This window comes from Sturnus vulgaris, chromosome 2, assembly GCF_052056855.1.
Source record: "Sturnus vulgaris isolate bStuVul1 chromosome 2, bStuVul1.hap1, whole genome shotgun sequence".
Lineage (NCBI taxonomy): Eukaryota > Metazoa > Chordata > Aves > Passeriformes > Sturnidae > Sturnus > Sturnus vulgaris.
In genome coordinates this window covers 32,141,666-32,168,546 of record NC_142244.1, presented here as the reverse complement: position 1 = coordinate 32,168,546, position 26,881 = coordinate 32,141,666, and the positions used below count along the sequence as shown (strand labels likewise).

The following is a 26,881-nucleotide window of genomic DNA, read 5'->3' as shown; positions in this document are numbered from 1 at the left end:
AAACAGCTACTGGATCTGCCTAATGTCCTGTATCAGAGCAGATGACACAACAATGTTGGAAGTGCAGAGATGTTTCTTTCCCTCTGGGTCGACCAATTCCCCAATCTGCTATGAGGACAGCAGGCTGAGAAGCATTTAAAACTGAAATGTGAACCCAGAGTTGTGCTACCCAATGTCAGTGCCTTTTACAACCTAAGCACCAGACACCTTTTGGTGTCCTGTCCTAATGGGCTGTTGTGAAATTTCTGTCCAACTCTATCAGATGTGTCTGCATCTCACCAGTACTGGGACAAGACTTTTATGTATCACCTAGAAAATGCTTATTCAGTAGAATAGGAAAACTCACTCTGTGCTAAATTAGAGGATTCTGTTGATGTGATGCTTTCCATCCTCAAGTCTGGCCTGGGATTCATGTCCTGGTAGTCGCAGACACACATCAGATTTTAGCCCTGTATAGTCAAACATGTGATGTTCCTTCTTAATGAGAAATCAGATATTTCCTACTCTGGCGTGCTTCTCCAAGCCACCATGGATCCTTTTCAATGTGCTCCATCAGACTATCTCCTTGAAACCCACCCCCACTTCCTAGGATCCTCCTTCCTCAGACGCAACTCCCCTGGTATGAATCCCACAGAAATAAAACACTTCCACCAGCCAGGAGGGCAAGACCACATTCTGTTTAATAACAACTCCGTAAAGGACTGTACATGCTATTTTGAGCTACCTCCCCTCCTTTACTGTGGTTGCTGCCACGTACAGGCATGGAGGTGTGTAGTGCCATATAGTTCTCTAAGTCTATATGTAATGTGTGCACATGTATGCAGGTGGTTGCACATGGATGTATTTATATATAGCTTTGCAGAAGTGTTTATCTCGTAAGTCACATTATCAAAACATGCGAAGTATATAAAACAAAAATTTTCAGGCAAACATGTTTTGGAGCTGGAAGACCAAAGGCAAATCAGACTTATTTCAGTTATTAAGGGCTAGTGTGGGACAATGTAAGGATGAAAGCTTTCAGTAGTGGGTCCCTTTCCCTTTATGTTTTACTTCCATTCAGTACTTTCTCCCCAAACATCAGTGCACCTCTGTAAACACTAGCTCAAAAGGATACATATAATCACCAAGCAGCCTCCCTGCTACAGAACACACGTGCAGGCTTGGGGGAAGCCCTTGAAAATTGCCTTGCAGCAACTTCCATTGTCCCATAGGCTTATGCTAAAGTAGTTTCAGATATTGAGAATACAACATTTAAAGACCCAAGCCTTTAGTTATTTTTACACATGCTTCAGGAATGCCACCCCTGAGACTCCCATCCACCACCCTCATACCTCCCAAATCCTCTGCCTGTACCCACCCACATCTGAAAAGAGCTGAAACAAGAGAAATCTTGTTCCCTGTAAAATTACTTTTGAGTTCCAATTTTATAGTGTAGGGATTCCCAGAGACCTCCAATCATGCACAACATCCACAAATCAGAGAAGAAAAATTAAAGCCAAACAAGAATATATACCTGCAAAAGAGCTTTTGGCTTACTACGTTGCTCAAGCATGCAGTATCTGAAAAGAAGGGAAGTCAGCCTACCCTCGCCTCATGGGAACATGGCAGAGCTCTGGAAGAGGGTTCTTAACCTTGTGGCCTCCAATCCAGTCATGACTGGATTTCCATGCCCAATGAAAATGAATCCAGAAGGCCAATGAATCTGGACTACATGCCTTTATCTTATCAGAAGCAAATCTTGATGCACAATCTTGTTTCCATAATGCAGAAAAGCCTTTTAAGATGTTTTTTGCTTGCAAGCATGAACATATGATCCCTTACAGGAAAGCAAAAAGAAGACTAGATTTCGGAGGGCATTTAAAATGCCTCCAGCTGAAGGAGATGAGGAAGATCCTAGCAGGAGCATTCTTTCCACAGAACACTGCAACCCCTCTCTCCCCAGAAAAAGACTGCTATTACATATCAGCAGGTAAGTCTTGCCCATGGCAGAGGGGTTGGGCTTGATGATCTTTAAGGTCCCTTGCAACCATTCTGTGATTCTGTGGTATCTGCACTGAGAACATTCTTGAAGAAGTCTTTACAGTTTTAGTAAACGTGCTCTTTCTCAGAATCACAGCCTGACTATATTTTTCCTCTTCCAACACTGTGTATCTGCACTGGAAAACTACATCACATATCCCTTCTTTTGTGCAGACCAACACTGACAATCATAGAGCTTCTCTTCATTTCCAAGGAAAAAATAACACTTTGATCTGCCTATGCTGGGGAAAAATGTCAGTGCAAGGATGCAAATAGACCCTGATGCTCCAAGTGCAGATATTCCATGTCCATTTGTTAACATAATAACCCTCACGCCTTACCCCAGTCAATCCATGGAGCTGGTTGTGCTGCTGAGAGAGCACACTGTCCCCAGGCTCCATGACATATTCTGAGACACAGAGAGACACTGATCTGGCACAGAAGTCCAGCTCTTCTGCTTCTGCACAGATCCACTACTACTTAGCCTGGGAAAAGCCAATGGTACAAAAGAGGCACCTGACATTGACTTTACAGCTTGCAATCATATTTGAGACTGTGCTTTAATGACTGTAGGCTGTCCTACACATACATTTAGTTCTAATAGGCACCATTTTACTCACATCTTCCCTGTTTATTTTTCCTTTCCCTGAGCCATGGCATAGAAATCTTTCCCTGTCAGATTGCTACAGGGGAGGAAAATCAAAGATGAAAGTATTACTTATTTACATTTTTCTAGTTGTAAGCTGCTGATAATCTCTGTATAGGAATTAATTTTTTTCTTTCCTTTCTTTTCTATTTTTCTTTTAGAAAAAGTCAAACAGTTAGTTAAAAAGATATGCCAGAGTTGTCTGAAAAAGGAATACTGGTAAATCCACCTGGGAGAAATTAGAAGGAAGAGCTGAGCTTAGATTTTGCCAGTGTTGCTCTGCTTTTTATAGCGTTTAGAGGCAGGTTATCTGAGTTTGCTTCTCCTTCCAGGCAATTACCAATACAACAGTTAAGGCAAACTAAGCTGAATTTAGGTATTTTGGGTTTCCAGTAAGATCAGAACTCACTTCATTTGGGCAAGGAGTAAGTTCTTATTTGGTGTATTTCTCATACTATTTCCCTGAAGAACTAAGCACACTGTGAACTGTTTTTAAGACAATGAAAAAGAAGCTAGCAGGTACCCAAATTCAGGGAGGTCACTTTCTTATCACTGTCTTTAAAAAAAAAAAAAAAAAAAAAAAAAGCAAAAAAAGCATGGCTTGGACTAAGGAGAACCATAAGCTGCAATGATCCTGGATCTACAGCTTGTATAGCAATTCTGTACCTCAGTCCACTCTGCCAGGAGTCTGCCATGAAGCTTCTTACCTGTGTTGTGTAAACAAAAGACATCAAGCTTTTCTTGACCTTTTTCCAAGCCTTTCTCTCCATATCTTTCCCTCTCTGCCACACACAGTGGTGCACAAGCCTGTACTGTTGCACACTACCTTGCCTCACCACAATACCTCCTACCTCTGTCACACAAAGAGATTACTTTCCTTCTCCAGTTCTCTTCTCTGAGGCTACAACTAAAATTTTCATCGTTGCTGTACACAGTACAGCAGGCTCTGCCTAGAAGTGAAGTACTCTTCTGAATCTCACACTAGACTGGGACTGGCCTGAAAGTAGGGAAAAATATCCCTTCCAATAGCTGTGCTTCACTCTTAAACAAGTCTCCTCTCTTGCAATTACGGGATAAGACTTATCAGTATCTTTAGCTGCCATGGAGTGTAATCACTGAGTGAATACTTGATTTTTGCATGGTAATTTTATTAATTTCATGCATATATCAAGTTACTCATGTCCTCCTGCCCAGTTTCCAGGGTTCACCTCAAGGGGGCCTGTGGAAGGGAACAGTGAGGGAAACAATAGGGCATAAATAACAAAGACCATATTGAATAAGAGCATACTAAAAATTCCAAGGAAAACACTAAGGCAGACATTGGGGAATAATGTCCTTCTTGGTATGCCAGTGGGGCTTATTCTTTTCAGACAGGCATACCACAATAAGCTTAAGCCAATTTAAGTTGCATCTGCAACTAGTCTTTCACGTGACCATCTACACGTTTCACCAGCCCTCAGTCATGCCTGCCTCACCAAGAGAAGCAATATGAACAGTTCATCCCATTGAAACCTTTATTTAGGTAGGGGACTGGGTTAGTTTTCAACGGGGCCAGTTCCTGAGCAGCCAAATGAATGGTAGTGCTGGTGCTTTTTAGGCAGTAGAAGTACAGAGCTGGTGGTGATGGAAGAAAGGAGGCAGGACAGCTCCTTTGAGCAGCTTAGACTCATCACAAAGATGCCATTTCTAAGTGCACTTTCCCAGTTTCTCTAACCTGATATAAAGGAAGGCCAGCTGCTGAGAACAGCACTCTCTCCCTCTGCTCACAGCTCTTCTATCTTCACTTTTATAGCAGGGTAAAAGTCCCTGGCTTGGCGTGGGCCAGCTGTGCATCAGCAGCTGCCCACGGGGCTGTGGGAGGTGAGCATGGTCAGAGCAGAGTTCCTTCTCCTTCCAAGCAGCTCACCACTGGGTCAGCTTAGAAGTATGGCTAAACTCTGTTCTCTGCAGCAAGCCTGTCCTGAAAGGTGATGTTACCGGTTTTTAAGGGGGAAAGCAAGTGGATGACGTGTCAGCAACTTTCCAAAAGGAGATGGTAATTTAGAGGCACAGAAACTGAAACAAGAAGATTAACTTCTCTGACCCAGAGCCTGAGGTAATGGAATTGAAGAGAACTCAGAAGGGTTGTAAAGAAAGCTTCAGATTTATATAATAGAAAAACCTATGAAATAATATAAGTAATCAGGTATGAGCAATCATGGGAGAAGGAACAAGAGAGAATTTTCTTGCAGTGGAAGATTTTAAATTAGGGTCACTTCTGTTTAAGCCTTCTTTCATGTTTAGCACAGTAATTTCAACAAGCTCCTACTGAAGACAAAGGCTTGGCAGAAAGATGGGAATCTTCTACCTTCACTACTTCAAGAATATCCAAAATTTTCTGTAGTGCAGCTTTGCCTCATAATGGGTTTGTGGAAACAAGCAGCAGAGCTCAGTTTCTCAGTAACTGCAGATCAGGGATACTGAGCTTGCCTTTCCTTATTTACAGCCTCACAAACACAATTTGGGCTCTGACTATTTGGCTGGACTCTCTCCAACTCATCCCTCTTCACCAGGATAAAGGGAGACTGCAGGCCAAATTTCACTCACAGAGCACCTGTGCCTCCCATATGCTTGAATAGGTGTATCTATATAATAACATCTTTTCTGGGAAATGTACAGTAGGTTCCAGTCTCTCTCTCTGATATTGGATACAGAGAGGCAGCAGGCCTGTTACATAAGAAAAGGCCAGATTATACAAACAATTTTCCACTTTCAAAGACATTCAAACTGCCTCGGGTAGCAAGTGTGGACAGGAAGACCTGATCTCTCTAGTCAAACTCCTAGCAATTAGCTCTTTTGGACTGTGGAGAGGTATAGAAAATAGCCTTTTTCCTTCTCTCAGGAAAAGGCTGAAATTTTATTACTCACAGAATGTTAACACATTTATGAAAAAAATCACAGAATTTAGTAGACTGGAAAGTTTCTACAGAGAGTGGTGTTCAAACCAGTCTGCATCCACAAAGAATGAGGCTATATACAGGTTTTTAGACAGCAGGTTATGGAACTATACAGCAGGGTATAATTCTCTGTCCCAATTCCACAGAGGCTAGAAGAATCTTCAGATTTTCTCTTCCTATTGGACTCCACAGAATTTTCTGTAAGGTCAAAACTTTTCACACTTTTCCCAATGTAGATAACTCCCTGTCACTGCCTTCCATGGAGATACCTTTTAGACATCAATCAGACATCTTAGTAAATGTATCATGTATCCATATTAAAGAAAAAGAAGCCCTGGACAAGTTCACCCACTTGTCCCAGTCCTGTAAACAACAGAGAGGGATCATTAAAAGCTACTCTGAAAGTTACCGTAAACATCCAGATTGGTCCTGGAGAGGCACATGGGAACAGAATGGTTTGGAGAAAGAAACAACAAGCCACCCAAATCTCCCACAAAGGTACACACCCAACCATTTTTGTTTCCCTTAAGACCTTTTAAAATAGAAATAAAAATAACTTTAAACTTACTCATTTACTCATCTGCTGAGGTGCTCTTGGCACTTGCCCCATCTCCCTTTTCTGGCTAGTGTGATTTCCCAGGCCCTGCTCCACAGCTGGACCCAAGCCAGTTCAGGACAATGAACTACCACTGGCCCTGCAAAAGCTACAGGAGATAATTTTTGTCAAGCCTTGCTGTCCAGGGGAGGTTAGTACCTGAATGTGTAAACATCTTTGAAGAGATATTGAAAGGTCATCATTCAGGACAAGAGCAACCTCCTTAGAAAGATGGAAGCAAGACCGAGCAAACACGTAAAAAAAGATGTGTCACAAAAACTTTTCTCTCTTACCTACACCAAATTACCAGTCTTACTTAAACATCCCAGAGGTCTTTCATTTACAGGTGCAATGGAGAGGGAAGACAGATCTGCTTGAAGTGGACCTGGCTGGAAAGACCTGGGTATTGGAAAAGGAGTCCCTCTTTTTGCAGCTGCCTGTGTCAGTGGGAAAAAGCTGAGTGGGGTAAAGTTCTTCCTGAGAGCCCCATTCCTACTTTTCACAATTCCTGGACATCATTTGTTTGTTTGCCAGGAGCTGTCTGAACTCTGAGACTTGATGATATTCCTTCAGTCACATTTTATTCGCCTTAGACATTCTTCCCTGAAAATATGCAGGAACTAAACCTGAAGCAGGAAAGAAGCATGTATCACTCTCCTCTCATCCAAAATACACACCAAGCCTGAAGAGGAGGCAAAGAAGAGACAAATGTATCATGAATTAAACAGAACAAATATGAGTCAGAGTAAGTGAGAAAGAGTTGCTCCTGGAACAGTATGGCAGTGTCCAGGCAAATTCCTTTCTCTAGCTCATCAGATCCAGCATTTGATCTACACCCGTGCTCTGCTGAAAACTCAGCACCTGGGTAATCTCAGCTGGTTCTGTTCAGTCCTCCAGCAAAATCAATAACCAATAATCAATTTTTGCTTTTGTCCCTGTTTTTTTTTTTTTCTGGTGAGAGCTGAAAGGAAACAATTTCCTTTCAAAACCTCTCCCTCCCAAAAGGAGGTCTGTAAAAAAATGTCAAGGAATTGCAAGAGACCGAATTCCCCCTAATCAGAGAATCATGTTTTTTAAACAAAAAAATATATAACGCACACAAATAGGGAAAACTCCTGAAATCAGCTTTCTCCACACCTAAAAAAGAGATGGGAAGGAAAAACGAAAAACAAACAGCCCAAGTACCAAGCATTATTTATACTGCTTGGGGGTAGGAAAACAAAAGAAGAAAACATAGGCAGGAAGAAGAAGACAAATAGGAGGAGAAAATTTCCTCTCACCCCTTTTCCTCCAGCTATATTTGGCACTGCAGGAGTAGCAGAAATGGGAAAGGTGCAGTATTTCTGGTAAGTCGTGACTGGAGTACAGGCCTTTCCCGTTACTAACTGCTTCGTTATGAACACTTATCCAGCATATAAAAAGGTTTTAAAAAAAGCACAAAAACTGAAAACTCTGTTAATGTAAACTAGGTATCTAGTGATCTCATAGCTGTACACACTGTTCCTGGACCTGCTGCCTACTCTCTGAGTCTCCCCATTCTGCTGGCAAGGAAAAGACAGGACACAGCAGCAGCACCAAGATGGACATGTCCTCAAGCCCCTTGCAAGAGTCAGTTTTTTATGACTGTCTCCATAGCTGAAAATGTCCTTTACACTGGCTTCCAGTGCCCACTGCCAAAAGGACACACCACTCTTGCCAGCTCCTGGGAAGGCAGAAATGTCAAAGAGAGAAACAAATAAATGAAAGAGACCAAAGCATGAATATCTGAGAGCAGGGTTAGATTTGTATCCATTCTTGCATGCCACAGCAGAGCCGTGCCCACAGAGCCACACTGGCAGCACAGCCCAGGCCCATGGACTGCAGTTCATATCCATCAAACCTACAGCTTTGTATCAAGGTGCTACTGAGGAGGATCTGGTTACACAGCCACATCTTTCATCTCAGTACGATCTGTATCGAACACGGCCTGATCCTCTGCATCAGCTACAATCGCAACACTAGGGCAATCTAGATCTGCAAAGCCACATCTTCATTTTAAACCAGTTTATATTCATATATTCTATCAAAGGGGGCCACGTCCACAGAGCAACATCCATTCTGTCAAGATGAATTCCAGCCACAAAGCTGCTCCCTACACCAAGCCTGCCTCATCAACCACATCCCCAGTACCAGAAGAGTTTGTATCCACAGCCAAGACTTTGTATTAAAAAGATTTAGAAATTATTTACCAATCCAGATCTCTCCAAGCACATCACATGTTGCCCAGAGCAATGAAAATCCAAAACATGTGTCCATGGGGGAGGGGAAGAAGAGGTTTTTATGTGTCAATCACTTTGAGATTTTCCTCTTTTAAAAAAATAATTAAATGTCAGGAATGGAAGGTGTGTCTGCCTGGAAATATGGGGAGCTGGAGAGAAGAATCCCTGTAATTGCATTCCTTGCCACCTCTCTCTTTGTTCAGCAATGATGAGAACTTCACAGAAAGCATCAGTTGTTTGTTTCTCCCTCTTCCTCATCAAAGGACTGCACCCCAGAGGAGGTGACATCTGAGACTTTGCGGCTCAGTGCAGCATGTTCCATCTCCTCTCGAGGAGACAAAGATTCCAGGTCCCGGCACACTGCATCATCCTCCTCTGGAGAGGGCTTCTTGTTTAGGAGAGGAGCCTTCTCCAGCCGTGGGTTCCCTTCATCCTCAATGTGGTCCTCCATGTACGTGCTGGACTCAGCTCCACCCCCACTCTGAGCAGTCTGCAGGGGCCACACGTGGACCAGCCCCGTGCTCTGGATGAAGTTCTGCTCCTGCTGCTGTTGCTGCAGCTGCTGCTGCTGGAGAAAGCTGCTCTGAAGCAAAATGCTTTCCTGAAGGTTTGTCTGGGACTCATCGAAATTCTGGCCTAGGTAGGAGCCAGTTGCTGGGGAGGCAATGAGGGACTGGTCGCTGGCCTCCCAGGCGTCGGATGAACCTAAGCAATACATGCCCTGCGAGACGTAGGAATGAGGCCAGCTATCATACTGCGTCTGGGCCATATGCTCTGCAAGCAAAGGAGGCAAACAACACACGGTTAGATACTCTCCCTTAGGCCAAGCTGGCTCATGCAGATAGCCTGTGTGCATGTGCGTGGCACTGTATTGCACAGGGTGGATGAATCCTTTAGAGGGAAGGAGGGCAAAGAGAAAACACAGTTCTGGGCACTTGGCAGGTGACCTTGATTATACCCACAACTGACTGTAAGAGCTGGTAGCTTTCCACAGTTGTGCTCTAAAAAGGCAAAAGGAACTGGGCTTTGGAAACTCCCTGTTAAGATTAGATTCCTTGGACAGCTCCACAAACAGGGACGACTCTAGCAGATCTGATTGGGGCTACAGAATACAACGGGGTAGAGCAAAGAGAGCAACATGACAACCAGAGCAGAAAGGGAGTGTCTTAAGATTCAAAAGAAGCACTGGAGCTCACCTTGGCTCTCCATCAGCTCCTGATAGTTCTCAGAGTAGTTGCCTGCTGGGTTGTCCTGATTTGAGTTTACACTCACATCCTCACCATCCATGGAGGACCAGGCCATGAGAGTCGCTTCAGAAATAGCAAATTGCTCCATCACTCCTGTGCCAAAGGAGACAGGGAAGGGAAGGGAAGCACAGATGTGTTAAAGCCTCCACTTCTTGCCATCATCCTTGACCCCATCTTTTGGTCACACTGTCCCACTCTGGTCCTATCTCAGCGACACCCATTACCCACAACTGGCCCTCACCCTCTCCACCTAGCATTCCACCGGCAATATCCCAACCATTGAACTCTCTCTACTTCAGCCACCCAAACCACCCACAGCCTCTCCCAAGTGTTCTTCTCAAGCTTCTGCACTGTGGTCTCTCAGGGGTTCCACTCTGGGGCACCCCACCAATCCAATCCAATCCGCGTGCCACGAACAAGGCATGGCTACCTGCGAGGAAGCGCGCCTCCTTCTCGCCGTCGCTCAGGTCCGAGTAGGCGTCGGCGTCCTTGCGCGCGCTCTCGTGCGGGTGCTGCTGCTGCTGGCTCTGCGCTTTGCCCCAGCCCTGCCACTCGATCATGTGAGCCACGCGGCCCTGGCCCATCGCCGTCGGCTTCGTGACGTGGTCCTTCATGCTGCGAGATATCCCTAAGGGGCCAGACATCGGGAAACAAGGGAGGGCTATTACACAGCTCCAGCGTTTTCGGCCGTGCTTTTTACCTCTCTTAGAAGTGGAGCTTCTCCCCTCCTTTCCTGACAGGATGCATGGCTAGGGCTGGGTGTCTCCCACCTTTCACTGCATCACTCTCCAGGGGAGTTTCTCCATATTTGCTCGGACAAACTCTCAGAAGGGGGAAAAGGGGAACCCCAAATATAAAAGACCATTTCCTTCCTTGCCTAGAATCCATTTAGGATAGAGTTGGGCATGAAGGACGAAGCCTGGAAATGAACAAATTAAGAAACAGAAAATGGGGTTAAACCCAAGATTGAGGGGAAGCAATTGAAGATGTCTGAGCAGGGGTGCACAGTGAGAAGCCAACAGGAATAAGACAAATCCATTCTTTAAAAGGGCAACAACTGTGAGATTTCTGTATTTAGAATCACGGTGGTGGAGACTCCTCTAAGGCCATGAAAAGGCAAAAGCCAGAAGGAGCAGTTGTGAGAGCGACAGAGCGATATGGGAAGAGGCACAAAGGCCTGTGGAGAGAAGCTGCCAAGGATAAAGTCAAATTTTGAGGACCTCACCAGAGAAAGATGATTTAGCCAAAGCCCCAATCCCATAAGCATTGGAGTTGCGTTTCAGCTTGGGGAGGATGGAGGTCGTATCTTCCATGGAGAGCTGAAAAGAGAGAGAATATGAAGAAATGATATATAGGAAGGAGAAAAGAAAGCAAATTGAAGTGAGAAAACAGTAGGTAGTTAGAAGATGAGGAGCAGAAGCAAGCAGTAAGAACAAAAGAAGGAAAGGAAAAATTAGAGGCTATTTAACCAGGACTGAATATTGCACAGCATTGGGACTGACTGAGGCAAGGCCAGAGGGAGAGGCAGGAAGAGGCTGTGAGAAGCCTCCTGTTGGCAGCTGCCAGTCCTCCATAGACATGCTGCACCATTCCCAACTCTGTGTTAGAGATGCAAGACGTGGCTCATGGACAGTTCAAGGATCTTGCAGCGGGGAGTTGTCAGTGCAATAGGCAAGCCACAGTAATGTATCACACATGCATCATACTACCAATTTTTTAATGTCACTTTGCTTTTTTTTTTCTTCTTATGTGGTCTTAATAAAATTATCATGACTATATCAGCGATGGGTCGTGTTTCAAGCACCTACATCTGTAAAGAAATTTGGTCTACAGCTCCACTTAATTTTCATTACTGTCTTTTCTGTGTTTATCCTCAGTCCCTGAATAACAAGGACAGGGCACTATTGGGACAGACAGCCGTCACAAACATCATCACAAAAATAATCTCTCAAGATGAATTCATCAGGCTCCTTCAGAGATGGCAGGCATTGCATATGAGGCTTAACTTTCACAAGGGCTAAATAAACATTGCTTCTGCTCTTCACTTCAACCTCTCTGAAAATCAAGACCAGAATGTTTCAAACACAAGGATACTCAAAAGTAGTGACTATGACACTGGAAATTTTAAATCCTGACACAAAACAAGCACTTTGTCATAGATGCCAACCTCACAAAAAGCGAGTGGAGCAATAACTGGGCAGTGAAATAACTGGAGGCAAAGGAAGGTATTGTAAGAATCTCACTGTGCATAATTCCAGTCAGTTGTCAAAATATGAGAGGTGAGTTTTTCTGGAAACTGAGTGTAAATGCAGCAGCTAAGACATCCTGTAACTGTGGAGCCAGGAACATGCATGTGTAACATGAGCTGAAGAAATCAGAAAGCAGAGGAAGAACAGCAAAAAGTGAGAGCACAGCCTTTGTTCCATGATGCATTTCCTTAGGTGATGAAGCTTGTTGGAGAAAATCCATCTATGCCTCCACTGGTCATTCCTGCCTGGGTGCTTCTGCTCAGTATCCACCCACTTGTTCCAAGACAGCCTGGGGGCTGTGCTGTAAGCTGCCTCATGGAACTCATCCAAAAAAGAAAGTAAATTGCAGAGGGCTTCTACTACTGCAAGGTTGAAGAGCTGTGACATGAAGGCAGGAATGAATGGGAAGGGAAAGAAATTAGTGATCCAGCTTCGGTACCAAAGAAGATCTGTGGAATTACACTGGGTAAGAGCTGCCTTATGAAAGAGCTCCATGGATTCTGTATGGGTTGGAAAATGGGAAACTGCAAGTAAGGAAACTGTGTTCTACCTTCTTTAAGAAAACACAAGAAACACAACCTTGTGTACTTCGCTTTCAGCTAGACATAGGTGCAGTGAGGAAAAAAAAATGACAAATTTCTTCTAGACAGTTGCTGCATGCACCATTATTTTCCAACACAATTTGTTTCTGTAATTGATCCTAGGCAAAAGATCTCAAGCCATAAGTGCCACAATGAAAGAGGTATCAGCATAGTGAGAATTAGTTAAAAATTATATTCAATGTCCCAGGTGCTTTCAAATCACAGTAAAGAAGAAAGCTACAGGTATTTTAAAAGTTTTGAAAGAATCTGGAATTTGAAAATACTTATACTACTCAAAATGGAGCTGCTAATCCTGGCCTTCCAAGTTACGAAATTATGACGTCAACTTATGTGAAAATATTTTATAAATACCCTTTTAAAAAGTCCAGTAGAACAAATATGCATTATTCCTTTCTCAGGATACATTAGTGAAAAAGAAAAATTCATGGCACAGGTATTAAGAGCAAAAGGAACAGTTGTAATTAAAATGTTTGCTTGTTTCTCATCTGCTTTTTAACTGAAGGTAACTGGTACTCACCACCTACCCTAGAAGACAAAGAATTCTGTTACTTCTGTGTGTAACTGAAAATGAGGGAGACATTTCTCCCACACTCCTGGAGAAGATCAAATGATGCTCTAATCAAAGACTACGGTTTTTTAAAATATGCTGGACACCTTTCTTATGTAGCAGTGCCCAGAAATCTCAAGAACAGAACATATGAAATGGCACACATTTGTCCCCAAAAGGATGAAAGCAATTCAATAGCCACCTACAGATCGAAACACCTGCCAGACAGCAAAAGTCTCAGAAGCAAACAAACGTCTATCACCATCCTCTGAATCGTAGACAACTCCCAGAATTTCAGCAGCACTAAGGACTTTCAGTCATGTTCCCATTCCGGCCTCCACTGCATCCAATGTCAGACAAATCTTGGTCTTCCTATGACTAGAAATTTGAAAAGTGACGCAGTGTATACTCACATTGATACCATCCCAGGAGAAATCCGTCCGTGTTTGCTAAAGAAAGCAAATAAAGGCACCACATCAGTGTAACAAACAACTTGCAAGAAGCTATGCAACTTCAGTAGTTTGCCATAATCAACAGGCACTACTTTATCTGGTATGTCATTAAAAACTTGTGTCTTTCAAGATGGTTTCATTCTCTGCCAGTGAGTATAGTGTCTGTAGATGTCACAGTGTTTGAAGGTGAAATAGTGAACGGGGGATGGAGTAGGAAAGAGAAAAGCACCTTTTCCCAAGGCTCTCCTCCTACGTGTGGGTTGCACCACTTTGAGGTTAACACAAGGAGGAGCTACACCACCTTTGTATCTTGAGTGTCTTACGGCAAGCAACTCAATTCTGCTGAAATTATTTTCTCCTGCAGTGTTTTGGTTTGTCCATTCTGACTCACTCGTCCCTTGCACACCAGAAACATTTCCCACATGAGCCATCGCAGTACCAATTCCGAGTGTGTTTCCTTCAGCTGGGAGGACTCACATCTCAATATCTTGGGTCTGGGGATAGAGATGCTCAGGCAAATTTAGATGACTCACGTTACACCTATGGTATCCATTCACATAAATCAAAATGTTCACTGAGGTGTGGTTTATGCTCACTGACTTTTAGATCTGCTTTGATTTGACTGAATTCTCCATACAAGATTAGGCCAAACAATTTCTGCTAGGACTCCATGAAACCCTAAATGTCTTGAAGTTACTTTCCAAGCCAGCAAGGTACACAAACAAAATAAAAATACCTACATATATACACCTATTAACATCTTTCAAGGTTTTACAAACTGTATGTTATTTGTTAAGCTTATTTGTGAACATTATTTGTGATTCTTCAACTATTATGCATTTAAAATAGATTTTATCTATCTATTAATCATCATTGCATACTCAGAACCTTACAAAGCTGAAAATTCAGGTATCTAATAATGCAGAAGCTGCAATAATTCAATGAACCAGCCCTTAAAGTATTGTACGGTAAGTCAAGTGTCTGTGAGTTAGCAGCGAATGCATCTCTAAAATTCAAAATGCAGACAAACGTGCTTCTTCGAAAGATTTCATGGCTGTGCTGCAGAAGCTGGGACAGACACAGTGCTGGACATTCCAATGTGAACCCCTTATAGAAGGAATGCGGACCTACAGGCTTGTCAGAACTGTCACTGTTTTTCTCATGTTGCGTTCCACCCCCATAGTGACTAGTTAAGAAGCGCTTTCATTTGCAAATTCTTACTCACTATGGATCTTGTGAAGGGAGTGACTCAGTTCTATTCAGAGCAAGCCAAACTCAGGTACAATCCTCAGGAGCTCACTGGCATTCCAGTCCTCTCACAGATGATGCCTCAGTGATGCACAACACCCACTTCTGAACTCACAATTTGAACTTTCTCATCCCCTTGGCCAAGTAGCTCTGGGTCAGGCACTCACCTCAGTGGAAGGTCGATGGAAGCTGCTGCCATGCAGTGAACTTGTGCTGTCCATATTGATTTGGTCCACATCTTTCAGTCCCTTCCAGTCTACTGCAATCACCTCGTTTCCTGTGGGAACACATCTGGTCAGGCTTCTGAATGCCACTACAATTTGTTCTATCAGTCTTAAGCCAACTCAGCTAAACAAGCAGGAGAATCATAGAGTTTAAGGCCACAACAGACTTAAATCAGATATTCCATTGTACCTTATCAACTATTAAACTTCTCACAGCTATTTCCATATGAAGACTAGTCACTTGTGTTTTTCTCAAGCATGATGTATGCTTGGCTAAAGTACAAATTCATCCAGTCATGATGTGTGACTGGGAAAGAACCAATTCCTTTAATATCCTCTTTCAATATTAAACCATCATCCCTTAAAAAGGCATTTCAGTGTTATGGTTTGAATTGGTTGGACATCAGCTTAGAGCTGCTGGAGCCTTTCCTTTGCCATCCTCAGCAAGATATAAGATCTTTTTAATACCTGCCATTACATTTCAAATTTTAAGTATCAGTAACATAAAATACAAATGATAAAATTTTATTAAGATTAAAAAATTAAATATTATTGAATTTAAAAAGTGAAACTAAATGCTAAGAAGCACATGTAAGTACTCAGCCAAGTAACCACAACTGCTCTGTGCAGTCAGCAAGTTACTGTGTCTTCAGTCTGTGTGCCATCCTCAAACTCTGGTTAAAGTTATTTGCTCCCATGTAATGGAGGAACAATTGTACTGTCCTTAAGCCTGAGCCTCCTAAAATCTGTCAAGAAATGTAGCTGTCAAAATGATCATCTGCTCCTAGGATCAATTCAGCAAGGTCTAGTCTGTTTGGATTGAATGTGAATGGTTCTACTTTCATGATCTTCTACCTTTTTTTTTCCCTCTTTATAGCAAATTTATCCTCCACAGACATATGCAAAGTCCCTTGTTCATTCTAGCAGCTCTGGCATATTTATAGAGTGTTCATCACTGCACTTTCCCAGTACAAATCTTCTGACAGGAGAGGGATGCTGCACTCCACCCCACACAGGGCTGCAGAAGCCATGGAGGCACTTAAGGGTAGGAAACCCTTAAGGCATTCATCAGCTAGAATTCAAAATCCAAAAAAACTGATTTTGTCCCCTAAAAAGGCAAAACATGGCAATATGAAACCCATCAGAAAGACAACGCTATTTGCATATTGTGGTGTCCACCAGACCTTCACATCTCAAATTTCTGCTGTGCAGGAAGATCCATTTCTGAGAGAACCAAAGGATGTTTTCTCCTTCACATCCAAAGTACGTTTTTGTTCATCAGGATCACTAGAACCAAGTGCTTTAATAGCATCCCCCATGTTCTTCTAATCAGGCTGAGTAAAAGCTGCTGTTCTCTGAGTTGCAGTTCCTTGAAACTCAGGGAACTGAAAAGAAAAAGGATTCCTGTACTGCATGCTACAAAGGTGAGCACAGAGGTCAGAAACAGCCAGACCTCAGGAGAAGGCAGGACGTGGCTATGATGAGTGTGACTAACACCACCTTTCAGGGCTGTCATCCTCTGAACTGATGCTCCTGACAAGCACATGCATGTAGTGGCCCTCACCGAGCTCTTGTGACTGCTCTGCCACTGACTGGACTGGCAACCCTGAGTCCAGCAAAGCAAGAGAGGGCCATCTGGGGATTTCTGTACTCAAACAAGCGGAGCAAGGCTTAATGGGCCACTCGTGAGTTGCCTGTTGCCACCATGGCTGGGAACCTCTTCTATCTGGGGCCCAAGTAAACCTTCTAGTGCTAGAAGGCTCTCTGGCAAAAGGAAGTTCCAGGCAGAGCTGTGAAAGCCCAGCTGACAGTCCCAGACACATCAGCTGTAAGGTCTGGCTTAGAATGGAATGTACTGGTACTCAGTCCCCTTAAACAGGGAAGGGCTAAAGGGAAGGAGGAAGGAGCACTATCAGGAAGTGGAAATCTAGAGAGGAAGGAGTGGAGGGGTTGACTCTGATTAGGATGAACTGAGGGTCCAACAGAGGTCAGTGAGAGGATGAAACTGGTGCAAAGAGAAGAGCAGAAGCTTGCCCCTGCAAACTGGGAGCCAGCTGCTTTTTCCTGTCTGTGCTCCTTTCCCTCCACCTGTGACCCTTCACGCTAGAAGGAGAGAGCTGGGGCATTCCTGCCACAGAGCTAAACAAGACAGGGATGCTGGAGAGGAAGGAGAGACATCAGCTCTCCAGAGCAGAAGGCAGCTGTACAGAACTCTTCAGTGCAGGTAAGTGTCACGCCTGTTTTATCTCCATTTACCCAAGGTCTTTTTCCTGCATTCTCAGCTCTTTCTGAGCATAATGCTGTGGCCCTTCTGTAAGACTAGAGGCACCCTGGCACACACTGCAAGCAGGCTGCAGCACCATTCTGAGCATGCAAAGACACCTCTGCCCCAGTCAAAGAAAGAGGAGTCTCTTGCTCAGCATATGTGACTTGACAGCCCCAAAGTTCAGCAAATGACAGCCTTTGCTCTCAATGCTGCATGTTCACTGATGGTTTTCTTGAAGTGTTAGAATCTGGAAAATATTCATAGAACCACACAATGGTTTGGATTGGAAGGGACCTTAAAAATCATCTAGCTTCACCCTCGTGCCACGGACAAGGACACCTTTCACTAGACCAGGTTGCTCAGAGCTCCATCCAACCCGGCCTTGAACACTGCCAAGGATGGGGCATACCTGGGCAGCTTCTCTGGGTAACCTGTGCCAGTGCCAGTGCCTCACCACCCTCACAGTAAACAATTTCTTCTTATTATCTAATTTAAACCAACCCTCTTCCATTCTGAAGCCACTTCCAAATGCACTATCCCTCCATGCCCTTGCCCCTCTCCAGCTTTTGGGCCCCCTTTTTGTACTGCAAGGTGCTATAAGGTCTCCCAGGAGCTTTCTCTTGTCCAGGCTGAATATTAATACTATTCTGGCAGATGGTAGCATCAAATGGTTAAAGAACATCAAACAATTATTAGTCTCAAAATCCACACCTGTTCTGTAATAGCAGAATTAAAGACCTACAGAATTTTTTTACTACTGTTTCTTTCAAGTTGAAACAGCTCATCTACTTAGTTCAGGGGAAAATAATGAGTAATATGTGATTCTGCATGCTCTATAAAGACTAAATTATTTATGAAAATAAATTCTTGGTCTGAACAGTTTCACAGGTACTAAGAGAGAAATATATTGAGAGAAAATAACTTTAACATCTGTTAAATGGTTTTAAATGCAGTCATATCTGCTGAAAAGTTACAGCATCACACACTGTTTGAAAAGAAAATGTCTGTATTCTAACTGATTTTGGGCCTGGGGCAACATAACTTTCTCTTATTGAAAGTTTGATAAAGGTTAGTGCCTTTTTTCCCTCTCCTACTAGAAGCAGCAAGAGCAACATGAACCCACGTTAGACCAAGACATGAAAAAAACAAGATCTGCTCTCACAGATGGAAGGAAAGAAACATGGAAAATCAGAAAAAATGTATGGAGAATGAAGTAGGAAAACAGAAACCGAAAGCAGTACTTTGTAAATTAGTATTCTTTTTATCCAGTTTCTTGTCAACCTCTTTCTCCCTGCAATTAGTACAGAGGTTTTTTTTCTTTTGTAATGGTATGTTTCTTCTCCAATGTAATTTCTCTTGTCCATCTTCTATTCCAGCTTCTGCTAATCATTGTGACTATTCCATTGGTAATTCTATAATCAGTCACCTCTTACAGAATAGTATTTGCCCTTCTCCACAGAGAGCTGATAAGAATTTTAAAATCAGTGGGTCATAAAGCCAATTTTAAAGTGGAATTTTTACAAACATGCCATCAAATTTCTCATTTCAATGTTCTGAAATGAGGCGATGAAAGTTGAAAGATAACTGGGTTTCTGATTTCCTTGTCACTGTTTCTGTATGGTGTGTATAGAAAGGATATAGAGGGGATTCATCTTCATTAAACTTTTGAAAGACGTCTTCATTTTATTTAAAAATGTATTGGTTTGGGGCTTTTTAACATTCATAGATTTCATCCTTGTTTTGGAAGATTCAGTGGATGACTGAAGAAAAAGTAGGAAGCTGATTACATGAAACAGAGAGGGAAAATGAAAACTGCTGAAATACATTAAGCCACATTATTTCAGATCATGGCTGCTTTGTATTTTTTAACACATATTAGATAAAAACAAAGTCTGCAAAAACACTTGCAAGAAAAAGATGTCTCCATTACAAATGATATAACATTCCAATTCAAGTCATTTAAGCCTTTGGGGGGAAAATACCATCCCTCCTTCACTTACAGTACTATTAAGGTAAAAGTCAAGATTTATTTTTAAGTCAAACCTTTCTAAGACCTTTCGTCTTTTAAAGACGAAAAAACGTGGAGAAAGAAAATATCATTTTCCCCACTTCTTGATTTATTTTGAGTTTTTTGAGCATCTTAACTGGACTCTCAGGTATTAGGGAATGTGTGTAGTAAGCATGCCCACACAAAATGACCATTTTGATGAATGCATTGGAAAAATAAAATAAAAATCTGGATGCCTGCACCTCACCTTGCTGATCTATTATTACTACTTTTTTACTATTTCTGTAGTTCATGTTGCCTCATACCTTGATTTACTATGGAGACACTGAGTTTCTTAGTTGGACATATTTTCAGTTTCTTTACATTCCTGTGATCATAAAAAATTCACCTTGTTTTGAATTACTCAAAACTTAATCTAAACAAGCCCATTCTCCTTGGGTCTCTTCTTGACATTTTCTCGACTGCTGTTTCCACTGTGCATTAATTGATTCTATATTTGGTACCTGTGCCTGCATTTTGTTCATTTACCAAGGTCCATGTTTGAATCAGGTTTCTGCATCTATGACTTTCATCTGCATCTATAGCCTTTAATAATCTATTGTGTTGCAACTTCTGTGCTGGATGTTAAACATCATCTCCAATCTGTCTTCTCTATTTTGTGCTGCACCAAATAGATGAACAGAGTTTGAGAGTCTGAAATTTTGTTCTTCCCTTCCAAATATCATGCTGCTGAAGATCCACACCATACCAAGTAAGTATTCGTATTATTTGGTTTCTGATGTGTCATGCTAATTAACACAAGAAACATTTTAATAAAGCAATGACTTTCCAGCACTGCTATTATCCTGTCAGCACACTTTCATCTGTTTCTCAAATGTTACTTTCCAGCAGAGAGTAGAAACCTTTTCCTTTGATATTGGTAGCCAACGTTAATGTTGGTAAAGATGAATATTTAGAGTAAATGGTTCAATTATTCTTTTCCATCCCCTTTTTCTCCCCCTGAACAACTAAGAAAACAACAAATGTAATTGCAGTAATTATGATCAGTCTTTAAATTGTTCTTTCCCTGATACCAATTTTCATGATACTCGTGGGAGTGTGTATCTTTGTCAAACACAACATCATGGTGTCTTGTCAAATGTGGTTGAAATTAAAGCAGTTGAAGCTACTGGGAAGGACTGACAGATGGGTGGCTAGAATAACCATAGAAACTTTCTCCCTCCCTGCCTGCTTTACATAGAGCCAATCAAAGCTATCCAAAAGGTCATCAAGGAAAGGAATAAACCTCTGTCACTGGAGCTGTCCCTGAGGTGAACCTCTGAAGGAAGCACTCAAATTATCTCAGGTGAAGCTGAGAAATCCATCAACCCAAGTTATTCACCTAACTCTGTAAGAATTCTAGCTTGTACTGCATAAGGAAGCATAAAAAAAATTAGTTACCTGCTGATGGCACCTACAAACAGAGTCAATTGTGGAAGAGAAACAGAAAAAAAACCCACGTTTTTGTGGAGGAGACAGAGCTGAAGAGTTTGGTGCTCATCGAGGCACAGAAATGTCTTAGTCTCCAAAAACAGATGTCTTTCAAATTTCTGATATAAAATGGAAACACCTACAGGTGTTTCCTGTAAGTGTCTGTAAGATTAGGAATCAGATGGGCAGTTCTCAGAATCTTTGAATTTGGATAATTTGAGTACTTTTCCAGACCATTCTACCTTTCCCTGAAGGTAGGTCCCTTTTCAGAGCCGTTTAGGAGATAGAATTAATGAACAAAGCCCTAACACCTACATTTTTCTTCTTGACTGGAAAGACTGTCAAACCAATACTAAAGGCTAGTGCATATCTTTAAGTAAAAGATGAGCAGAGAGCCTAACACATCCAATTAACACAAACTCCAAAAAACCCAAACCTCAGAGCACTGTCTCATTTGCAGAACAAGTATCAGCCAGCATGAACAGCAGCGACGGGTTTATCCTCATTCTTCACTGCTTCTCTGAAGTGCAGAGGATGTGTCCCCAGGGGCCTCACTCAGCACACTAAGTATGAAAATGTCAGTATGAACCAAGGTAGCAGCCCTCTCTGGCTGGCCTGTAGCCAGTGTCACAGAAATAATAGGCAGCAGGCAATTTCACATGCTGCTCTCCATACGTGTTTAAATTTTAATCCCTGTGTAGCCAGCACGTCACATGGGCACTGTCCTGGAGCACAGGAATACTATTATAGATGTGCCATCTTCGTGCTGTAGTTTCATCCTTAACAGTGGGGAAGAAGAACCACCCTCAGTGCTCCTCAAGAGTCAGCCAACACATCACAATGCACTTCTCTCACCTCAGGGATGCTCCTGGTTCCCCTTCGTGGAATGGACAGAACAAGAGCCTGCTCCAAATACCAGCACATGAGGGCAGTGCCAGCCTGTGAGTTTCAGTCTTCACTTTCTCACCTGCCCTGCCTCAGCTGCGGGGTATTACCCAGACTTTACAACCAGGTGGCTACACCTTTCTCCACCCCAGCCATCACACAGCACTGCCATCACTGAGGTCACAGTCCTCACAAAGCATCTGGTTTTGGGACAGCAACAGTGGTCAGAGCCAGACAGGAGGCACTGAGGCTGCTGACTCCCTGTCACCACTCCTCTCCAAAAACCAACATCTATACCTCTGTCTTCTCATTCTTTGTCACTATATTTTCCTTCACATCCAGTCAAGGATGAAAATTCTCCTTAGCCTTCCTATGGCTGCTTATGCATTTATAGAAACATTTACAGAAACATTTTTATTGCCTTTTATGGCAGTGGTCAGACTAAATTCTGGTTGGTCTTTGGCCTTTCTAATTTTCTCTCTGCCCAAGCTCACAACATCCTTGTAGTCTTCCAGAATGGCCTGCCCCTTCTTCCAAAGGTGAAACACTCTATCTCCTGAGTTTCAGGCTAAGCTCTCTGTTCAGCCAGGCTGGTCTTTTTCCTCACCAGCTCACCTTTCAGCACATGGGGAGGGCCTGCTTCTTCACCTTTAGGATACCCTCTTGAAGAATGTCCAGCCTTCCTGGACACCTTTGCCCTTCAGGACTGCCTCTCAAGGGACTCTGTGAAACGGCCTCCTAAACAATCCAAAGTCTGACCTGTGTAAGTCCAAGGTGGCAGTTCTGCTGATCTCCCTCCTTACTGTTCTGAGAATCAAAAACACTGTGATTTGTGATGGCTATGCCCAAGACAGCCTCCAACCACCACATTACCACAAGTTCTTCTCTGTTCACAAACAATAGGTCAAGCAGGTGCCTTCCCTAGTTGGCTCACTCACCATCTGTGTCAGGAAATTCTTACACACACTCCAGGAAACTCCTGGTCTATTTCCTCTCTGCTGTATTGTATTTCCAGCAGGTATCTGGTAAGAGAAACTGTTCCCAATCCTAGAAAGCCACGACCAGGGCTTCAGGCATCCTCACCAGACAGAGCTCCACAGCTCCCTAAGCAACTGGGGAAAATGACAAAGAGCTGCTGGCACTGAGACTGCAGGGGCTGAGCTGACCAGGCAGAGCTGCAGGCACTGAATGCCCAGCCCTGCACCTGCTTGGGGGAGGTCACATCTCAGCATCACAAACACCATCACACCGACCCCTAACCCCACCCCACGATTTTCCACTCTGTCCCTGAGAGCATCCACACCTACACAGGGGGTACTTACTGTTCAAGAGGCCCCTCTGATCTCCAAGGGCTACCCCACATCAAGGGAACAGTCACCATTCTCTGCCAGGTACACACATCATTTGTTCAACCTCTACCTTAAACCCAGACACAGGATTAACAACCCCTTAGACCCATGACATGGTTGTAGGACCACTCATTGTCAGAAGAGAATGAAGAACCCCGGTGGCCAGTTTCTACTTTGAACTAATTCAATGTACCATTGGGAACATCAGCTGGAAAAATCCTTCATCAAGCAGAAGGCACAAGTTTCTTCAGAGGACTCCCCAGATAATGCTTTTCCTGCAGTCAGAGGGAGACTGGAAAAGGCACACCACAGATACCAGCTTTCTGTCTCCTCCTGAACTTATTATTTTGATTCTGGCTGCACTTCTCATATCTTTACTTGTATAGTTTCTATCCCAAGACCCACCAAATTCTGGGTCCTTTTTTATCAATTATCCTGTTTCTCACCAAGCTGGATATGTCCAGCTCCAGGAGGAGGAAATCCCAAGATCCCAGCAAGTAACAGTGCTATTTCTACTCCCGTGCTCTGGGCAGGGCATCACTAGGCAGCATCTACCAGTTCCTGGATATCACAGAAATACAGGGGTGCTCTGCTCACTGTTCCCCCTTGGTTCCCTGTTTTTCAGGTTTTAGCCTGTTCTCTTTTCTTATTGCTTTCTTTTCCCCATACACCACACCTCAGTGATTGGGGCTTTTTTTCCTCTCTGGTTTCTTTTCTTCATTCTCTTCTTCTTTTGTGAACTGGTGGGAAAGGAGGTATTTAGTATTTGTTTGGGATGGGTATCAGCTTGTCCTTAAAGTGGGAGTAGATGTGTAAGAAATACAGGGAACAATTCAAACACGGGAAACAGCAGTAATATTTTCCCAGAATATCTGTCCTAAACTGTCACAATTTACACCTCAAGTAGTTCCCGAGACAGACATTGCCTCTGTATTTAGTCATCTTTAAAGGACTCATCTGTTCACTTCTAAAATAAAATAGTACCCATAGCATCCTATGTCAAGTACTTCCACTACTGAATTCTGTGTTACATGAGGAAGTGCTTTTATTTGCTTTAAACTTGCCACTTGCTAGTTTCATTTGATGTTTAGACTGTTTTAAAATTGATAATGAAACAGTCTTCCCTCATCATTTTCTCCATGCTGCTCCTATCCCAGAAAATTCATGATTTTATAGGCATCTGTCATATCCTTAACCATGTCATTTCCATACTTGAGAAATCTCTATTTAAATGGCTCCTTTCATATTAGCCACACGATACCTTTGATTGTCTTTGCTGCCCTTTTCTGAACCTTTTCTAATTTGATTATGGCCTTTCTGAAATGGGAATAGACCATTAGGGTCAACACATTATAAAATATCAAAATAAGGGAACCATTTGGATAGATGCATAGTATACTGCTGTTTCTCATTTTTTTTCTCTTATTCTTTTCCTAACAGCCAACATTTCATTGGCATTTTTAGTGGTACTAAGCATTAAGCCACACATTGATCTCGTTCCTGCACGCTAATAGCAAACTCAGACCCTCCATCACTGCAAATGTAACTCTAGAATTGCTTTGCCTGTGTGCATCGTTTTACATCTATCCACATCAAATTTCACCCATAATTTACGTCATTTGATATTGTGAAATCAAATGGCCTAGTAATTCGATATTGTGAAATCCTTTTTCAAATCACTCCATGCAGTTTTTTGCCTGCTCCCCCAAATGATTACTTTATAATCATTCTTCATTACCTCATTATGAACCCCTCCCACTTTTTCATGTCATTTATGGACACGCACAAATCTCAAAAATTATCCCTGTGAAAAACTGACATTTCATGCTAATTCCTTGTTTCCTATCTTTACCCAGCTACTTAAGGAACTTCTGATTCAACAGCAGATTCATGTCTTTTAATAGCCTGGGGTCAGGCCTTTACAAACATGCTTTGCAAATCCAAGTGGACTATTGCCACTGGACCTCCTTTGTCAATATTGCTTGTTGACCCCTTCTAAGGCTTATAAATTGTGATATCCATTAACAACAGTAGGGTTAACTCTTTCTCAGTACATCTTTTATCTGTCCATGCATGCACTAATTCTGTTCTTCAGAGTAGTGTTTATTAGCTTGCCTCCTAGGCATATCTTGTTTACTAGCTTGTAGTTTTCCATATTTCAAAATCATTTTAAAAACTGGCATCACATTATCTACCTTCCAATCTTCTTGTACCAAAGCAACTGGAAAGCATTACAGATAACAATCTGCAGTTTGGCTCTTTCAGCCTCAAACTTCTCCAGAAGTCTGGCAATAATATCATCTGACCATTTTTTTGCCTACCTGCTCTACAACCTCACTGAGGCTTTGATTTGAAGCTGATCTGATGCCTCCACAACAAGAGAAAGTTCCACAGGATAAAACTGCACAACTTCTTCCACAATGAACAGATACAAAATCGTTGGGTTTTTGAGGCTGGGGGTGGAGGGTAGTGATTTTCTGCTATGGTCTTAATTTCTCTGAGTCACCTGAAGCCTCTTTAGTAGTAACACCATGCACTAAGTCCTCCTAAGCATTGCAAAAGGCAAGTTATTTGCCTTGTACAGGCTCTTTGAATAGCTCCTGAAGTAAACATTTAATCTGCAGCCTGCCAAGCTTCCTGCCTTCACAGCCTCTTTGATCTTCCTCTGGCTGTCACAGCTTTCTGTCACCATCCTGGCCACTGAATGTAAACGGCCAGTACTATAAACCCTAAAACTCTTTTTCCTATGTGGGTTGTCAATCTATATGCTCACCATTTGGGTCACCAAACTATTTTCTCCAGTGCACTTTAGAAATTTTGAACTGAAACTTTCCTCATGAGCCATGTCTGATCAGCATCTGCAAACACAACCACATTCATTCCAGGATAAAAAAATTATGCTTCATTTAAAAGTCTGGACTTGGGAACATGTAGCTTAAACTCACAGAGAAACATCCTGATCATCTAATCTAATCTGACCTCCTTAAAGCAGGAGAGGCTAAATGTATTCCCTTTGTTAATTATACTTTCTGTTGCTGTGCTTGAACTAGAGCATTTTTCAAATCTTGATTTTATTGTGTTCATGTGACAGAGGGCTTGATACAACTCCCAGTAAATTACCCCAATAGTTGAGTATTTTTACTGTTTGATTTTTGCCTCATTTCCAATCTGAATGTATCTGCCATCCTTCTATCACATTTTAATAGTTTTCTACTAGGTTGAAGTGTCAGATGACTTTGAGTTTGTTTTTTTCTTCAGTCAAACACTTAAAGACTGTCATCAAGTCACTTCTGTAAGTTTCTATTCACACTTCTGTGTTTATTTTCTTGTCATATTTCAGTTTTGCAGTATTTCTCAAAGTGATAATAATAGAATTAGACAAAGTAGATGAAAAATATTTTTTTCACAAGTGCCAAATGCAGATAAAATATGCTTTTCTCTCTTCCTATTCAATATTCAAGATCAAAGAACCACATCAGCTTCCTTGGCTGCAGTATCTCAGTAGCAGCTGTTGATCTACTGATTACCAGTTCCAGTACCTACAAGCTTATTTAGTGTGACTGCTTTCTAACACAGAGTTCTGGTCCTGTAAATACGATTCACACTCTGCCATTAGATATTTTAACTCATATTTGGTTAGGCTAAAACACACACTGTCTATCAGGACTTAAAATGAATCCAACTGTTCCATATCAGTGATTTATCCCTGTCATTTGTTACTTTCATTTTTAGCAGTTCTTGCAGTCGTTCCAGATATCACCAAGTTTATCAGTATTTTAGATCTCCCTCGGGATTTTGAGCAATATGTTAAAATCACACGGTACTCGGCAAAATTAGAGCCACAGGTTTTTCAACAATGATTCTTTCCTTGTTACTATTT

At 42.4% G+C, this 26,881-nt stretch overlaps 1 protein-coding gene across 8 annotated transcripts in view; it reads right to left on the bottom strand.

Annotated features, from left to right (window-relative positions):
* FAM131B (family with sequence similarity 131 member B) overlaps positions 1-26,881 on the bottom strand; it is a 49,573-nt gene that overhangs the window by 16,362 nt on the left and 6,330 nt on the right. For 6 of the 8 annotated variants that reach the window (XR_015801251.1, XR_015801254.1, XR_015801253.1 and 3 more), the window contains exons 2-7: positions 14,967-15,076; positions 13,513-13,548; positions 10,931-11,020; positions 10,132-10,342; positions 9,651-9,794; positions 8,425-9,228 (exon numbers count right to left, since the gene is read on the bottom strand). Coding sequence is in view for 2 of the 8 variants with exons in the window: in XM_088159106.1 (XP_088015232.1) it covers positions 8,684-9,228; positions 9,651-9,794; positions 10,132-10,342; positions 10,931-11,020; positions 13,513-13,548; positions 14,967-15,076 (1,136 nt within the window). In the remaining 6 variants the exon portion in view is untranslated. Of the gene's footprint in view, positions 1-661; positions 9,229-9,650; positions 9,795-10,131; positions 10,343-10,926; positions 11,021-13,512; positions 13,549-14,966; positions 15,077-26,881 lie in introns of those variants that run through there. The other 2 variants (XM_014884234.2, XM_088159106.1) reach the window with 2 other exon arrangements.